The sequence below is a fragment of the Primulina tabacum genome, chromosome 2 (genome assembly GCF_025594145.1).
Source record: "Primulina tabacum isolate GXHZ01 chromosome 2, ASM2559414v2, whole genome shotgun sequence".
Taxonomy (NCBI): Eukaryota; Viridiplantae; Streptophyta; class Magnoliopsida; order Lamiales; family Gesneriaceae; genus Primulina; species Primulina tabacum.
In genome coordinates, this window is record NC_134551.1 from 5,444,660 (window position 1) to 5,451,141 (window position 6,482).

General features: G+C 32.0%; 1 protein-coding gene across 1 annotated transcript; it reads right to left on the bottom strand.

Annotated features, from left to right (window-relative positions):
• Positions 1-4,799: 4,799 nt before the first annotated feature.
• LOC142537331 (uncharacterized) lies at positions 4,800-5,580 on the bottom strand. Its single transcript, XM_075642868.1, has one exon. The coding sequence runs from the start codon at positions 5,489-5,491 to the stop codon at positions 4,874-4,876; it is 618 nt and encodes a 205-aa protein (XP_075498983.1). The 5' UTR covers positions 5,492-5,580; the 3' UTR covers positions 4,800-4,873.
• Between the last annotated feature and the right edge of the window lie 902 nt (positions 5,581-6,482).

Below are 6,482 nucleotides of genomic sequence, written 5' to 3' on the forward strand. Positions count from 1 at the left end.
CAGAATGGATTGACTGAATCATTGATTAAACGTCTGCAAATGATTGCTAGACCAATGATTATGAAAACAAAGCTCCCGATTTCTATATGGGGACATGCAATTCTACATGCTGCTGCATTAATTCGCATCAGACCAAGTGCATATCATAAATACTCCCCATTGCAGCTTGCATTTGGTAAAGAACCAGACATTTTTCATCTGAGAATTTTTGGATGTATGGTGTATGTGTCTATTGCACCACCACAACGAAAGAAAATGGGACCTCAAAGAAAGATTGGAATTTATATCGGTTATGATAGTTCATCAATCATTCGATATCTTGAACCTCAGACAGGTGACGTGTTCACAACACGTTTTGCTGATTGTCATTTTAATGAGGAAATCTTCCCAATGTTAGGAGGAGATAAGAAACATACCGAAAAGGAAATTACATGGTATGTATCATCATTGTTACATCTGGATCCAAAAACAAAATAATGTGAAAAAGATGTACAGTAAATTATGCACTTTCAAAGAATAGCAAATCAAATACCAGATGCATTTACAGATGCAAAAGGGGTAATTAAATCATATATACATGCTGTAAATGCTCCTACTCGAATTGAAATTCCGAAGGAACAAATTGAAGATACTCATGATGTCATTAAACGCCTGAAGCATGGAAGGCCAGTCGGTTCCAAGGATAAAAATCCTCGAAAAAGAAAATTCATAGAGAAACACGATGATCACAAAATAGAGAATGATGTTCCTGAAGAAACACATGATGATCACAAAATAGAGAATGATGTTCCTGAAGAAACACATGATGATGAAAATGTTCTGTCATAACCACAAATTGACGAGAATCGTGAAATTTCTATCAATTATATTAATACTGGAAAAATATGGAACCGAAAAGATATAGAAAAAATTGATGATATATTTTCTTATAATGTGGCAATTGACATCATAAATGATAATGAAGATCATGAACCAAAATCTTTTGGTGAATGTAAAAATCGACAGGATTGGATAAAATGGAAAGATGCCATCCAGGTTGAATTGGATTCGCTAAATAAACGTAATATTTTTGGACCTATAGTCCTTACACACGAAGGTGTAAAACCTGTTGGATACAAATGAGTTTTTATTCGAAAGCGAAATGAGAAAAATGAAATTGTAAGATATAAAGCTCGACTTGTTGCACAAGGTTTTTCTCAAAGGCCTGGAATTGATTATGAAGAAACGTATTCTCCCGTGATGGATGCAATTACGTTTCGGTATTTGATTAGCTTGGCGGTATCTGAAAATTTAGAAATGGGTCTTATGGATGTTGTTATAGCTTACTTATATGGATCACTTGATAGTAATATATATATAAAATCCCCGAAGGATTTAAGATGCCTGAAGCACAAAGTTCACAACCCAGAGAATGTTATTCTGTGAAATTACAAAGATCATTATATGGGTTAAAACAATCCGGCCGAATGTGGTATAATCGGCTAAGTGATCACTTGATGAAAAAGGGATATGTAAATAATTCAATATGCCCTTGTGTTTTTATTAAGAAAACAACATCCGGATGCGTAATTATTGCTGTATATGTTGATGATTTAAACATCATTGGAACGAATAAGGAAATTCAAGAAGTTGTGTCATACTTCAAGGAAGAATTTGAAATAAAGGATCTTGGAAAAACCTAGTATTGTCTGGGTTTACAAATTGAACAAAAAGAATGTGGAATATTTGTTCACCAGACAAATTATACAGAAAAGATCCTTAAACGTTTTAATATGGATAAATCAAATCTTTTAAGTACTCCAATGGTTGTTAGATCATTAAACATAGAAAAGGATCCATTCCATCCATGTGAAGATGATGAAGATATTCTTGGTCCAGAAGTATCATATCTAAGCGCTATCGGTGCCCTTATGTATCTTACAAATTGTACAAGACCTGATATATCTTTTGCCGTAAATTTATTGGCAAGATTTAGCACATATCCAACAAAGAGACACTGGAACGGAATTAAACATATATTCCGTTATCTACGAGGAACGACAGACTTGGGACTTTTGTATTCAAAAGATGCTAATCCAAGTATAATTGGTTATGCTGATGCTGGATACTTATCTGATCCACACAAGGCACGTTCCCAAACTGGATATGTATTTACTCGTGGAGGCACTGCAATTTCTTGACGTTCACACAAACAAACACTCGTAACAACTTCATCAAATCATGCCGAGATTATTGCACTACATGAAGCAAGCCGTGAATGTGTGTGGTTAAAATCAATGACCCAACATATCCAAATCTCATGCGGATTATCATTTGACGAGAAGCCTGTGATACTATATGAAGATAATGCTACATGTGTTGCTCAAATGAAAGAAGGATACATAAAAAGCGGCAGAACTAAACATATTCCTCCTAAGTTCTTCGCATTCACCAAGGAGCTTGAGAAGAATAAATATATTGATGTTCGTCACATTCAATCAAGTGAAAACTCATCAGATCTTTTCACAAAGGCACTTCCTACGACAATATTCAGAAAGCACATATATAATATTGGGATGCGCAATTTACGAAATTTGTGAAGAATTTTTTCGTGTTAACATGAGGGGGAGTTTACGTGACTGCACCCTTTTTCCCTTACTATGGTTTTTATCCCAATGGGTTTTTCCTAGTAAGGTTTTTAACGAGGCAGTATAAAAACACGTAATGAAGACAATCATTATGATCATCATCACAAGGGGGAGTGTTGAAAAATAATATTTAAAATGTGTTTATTGAATATTTGAATGTTGAAAATAAGAGTTGTAAATATTGAAAATTAGTGTGTGATGATGTAGGTAATGATGAATTTATTTTTGGATTATTTGTAAAGATTTTCTATAAATAGATCTCATTTGTGAAGAAAACCACAATTGATTTGAGAGAAAAATATTATAAAGTGTGTAGTTTGATAATTTTGAGAGTTTGAGATTTTTACTTTTTACCATAAATTTTTACTTTTTCACAACAAATACATTTTTTATCAGTTTTTTTTAGTCTTATGTTTAAAAAATAAAAATAAAACAACTCCCACAAATCATAATTCATTAATGTGTATTGATTAGTTTATTGTCGTATGTTCTAAAATTATGCAACTTTGAGATAAAAATACAACGACTATAAAATTATATTGAATATTTAGTTGTGATTATTCTAGTTGCAATAATATTGTTTTATGATATATATGAATTTTGGAGTTTGAATTTTTACCATAAAAATCTATTGTTTCAGATTTTTGGAGTAATAATCAATTGGTTGAAATATTTGATGATTATTGATGTTCAATTATTATTGGGCTTGTTTTGTAATTTTTCTATTTATAATAACCAAAAATTGAATAAGTGTGAAATTTAAAAATAATTCTTTGTAGTAAAATTTGGGAATATTAATTTTTCTAGTTAACTAACTCAGAGAACGAAGAAAATAAAAGTATCAAGTTATTTTTAAACTAAAAGAGCATATATCAACAAATAATAGGAAAACATCAATTACAGTCTATGAGTGAACAAAATATCGGTTTCAACCAAAATAATAGACGAAAATGAATTAATTTGAAAATTCGGGTCGATGTTGAGGTGCAATAATTGTCCTCACTAGGTAGAGCGATCGAATCATGACGTTAGGGCTGCTGTGAGATTTAAAATATTTGAGTTGCATCATTACCACCAGCTATAGCTTTTGGTAAAGCGATAAACGTTTGGTCCTGCATTCGATTTATTCAGAAGTTCGGTTTAAATTTTTGAAAATATAAGTTAGTTCGGTTCGATTTCAGTTTTTAATATAAAACTTCGATTAACTAATAAACTAAATTTTTATAAATAAAAATTAATTTTTTAATTAAGTTTATAAAGATATAAATATTACAATTTATAATAAAATTTATTAGACTATAGTACTATATTCAAAAATATTTTTTAAATAAAATTTAAATTTATTTAATCCAATTTTTATATTACATTTTTTTATATTTAAAACATGATTATTTAAAAAAAACGCTAAAATTTCAGTTAATCGTGTTACTGAATGAAATTATCGATTTTTTTGATTTGGTTTGTTAGGTTTTCATAATAAAGTTCGATAAATTCGTTTTGTCGAAAAAAAGTACGGTAGTCATCATCATGATGATTGATTAAAAATGGGTGGCATTGATAAATAATAAAAAATATTATTAATATTTTCTTAATTAATTTTTAAAATCAATCTGTTTTTGTATAAATAAATCAGTATTCCTGGTGATGTATGTACTGATAACTACTACTTATCGGGATGAACCTTTAACTGCTGTGAACATAAATAGAAACTTGAATTTGAGTTCATTCATTCGTTAAGAGGAAGTTAAGGTTTCCTCTGACCATAAAATCTATTTTGATGTAAATTTTACGTTAAAATAATGCAATTTTTGCATCAAATACAACATTCATCTCCAACTCATTTACTTCAAATCTTACACCAAAAAGAATATTCTCAAAATATTCCATTTATTTTACATATATTAATTATTATATTTTATTTAATATATTTTAAATTTTTTATTTGTATTAAATTATGTTAATTAAAAATCATAAAAAAATTAGTTTTTAAATATTATAATTAAAGTAAATAAATAATATTTTAAAAATTAACAATTATTATTTTATAATTTTTATGATTAAATATCTAATTATTCAAATAATAAAATCAATAATATTGTGCAACGTTGAAAATGGCCTAAATAAATTTGAGCAATAGATATAATATTTTCAAATTTTTTGACCCAAACACAACAAACTTGAGCTCTAATTTGAACAAAATTAAAAACACTACTTGGATCTAAACGATGCCGTTCTACGTCTGCTGATTAACCAGTTGACCAAACATTGACCACTTCGTGAGCTGGGGAAGCAGAGGGGGTGAAATACATAGGCGAAGCACAAGGAGTGGAAAACGGCGTCCCATCATCAATCTCCACCAATACCGCCGCCGGATCTTCCACCTCCTCCAAGCTTACCCTCACTTCTTTCTGTTCAGATGGCGAGTTGAAATCCTCCTCCTCTTCTTCTTCTTCTTCTTCTTCTTCTTCTTTAATGGTGAACAAAAATCTCGGCGGCCCAAACCCACTTTGTATTTTCAACATATCAATGTCTATGAGTTCGATATCTGATTGCTGCTTCGAATCATGATCGCTGGTGGAATCGGTGGGAGTTATGGAGCTGCGATCGAGGCGGTAGTTCGATCTAAGGCAGAAGAAGTAGAGCAGCTCCTTAGAGGAAGCCAACGAGGACGATAAAACCTTGCCCGATGAACATCGGATGAGATTATCTCCGCTGGAAACTTCACCCACCGTGTTACTTTTTTGCCTGAAGACACTGCGGCGCCATAAGAAGTAGTAGAGTTCGGCAAGGAGAACCACAAGCGAGACCACGAAGATTACAGTCAGTGCAGCACCTATCTTGCTTAACCCGCTGCCGCCACCCATTTCGGTAAGCTGAGGATATAGTTCTCCCTCCGGTGGGTGGTTGAATGGTAGTAGTGTGCAACGGACTAGTTTGAGTATAGGTGGCGAGTGACGTGACATGCAGCCGTTTAAAAAACTTCAAATTTAATGCGCGCTTTCAAATTTATTAACAAAGAGACCAATTACACCAGTAGGTCAATAAAGACCGACACGAGGTAAGGTGAGATTGATGTAAGCTAGCCCAAAAACCAATGCAGCCAAATTTCAACTGGTGAAGTTTTAGTTTGATAATTTGCTAGACCAAGGGCCCGAATAAAGCCCATGAAAAATGGATAATTGAATTATAGTTCTCAAAGGGCCCATAATTTAGTGCACTTCGAAAGGTGAGCAAGAAAATGCGGCTGGGACTGTGATAGTTTGCACTTGCGAACACAAGGCCTGATATCGGCTACAACAGGAGCTTCGATCGACAAAGGAGCAAAGTTTTCAATGGCATGAACCACATTTATGCTATATGTTTCCACGATCCATTGCATGAGACTTGCCCTGACAACACACACTTCAAATAGAAAGACCGAGAATCGTCCCGGTAAACATGAGGTCTTCGCAAACAAAACCACCCCCCGGGGAATCCCGAACCACAATTCCTACCCTGAACGAGGGAGTAATTTTTTTTTAAAGAAATCAATTTTTTTTAAAGGAACAATTATTATTCAGAAAAAGAGTAATTATCATTTCGTCATCTACTATGTTTTTTTTTTAAATTATAAATATTACTAATATAATATAATATGAAATCTAAGAGTCATTAGTTTTATTAGATATACTAACGATGTTGTGAGTCTAATATATACATGAATATTATGTATTTAACATATCATTTTTCTCAAATTTTGATTTAGTTGTGATATACAATATGGGTAATTTTGGAAATAAAGAAAATACTTCGACAAAATTAATCAAGTATTGTGGTCTCTCTTAATTAATTGTATAGACAATGAATAAATTGTCT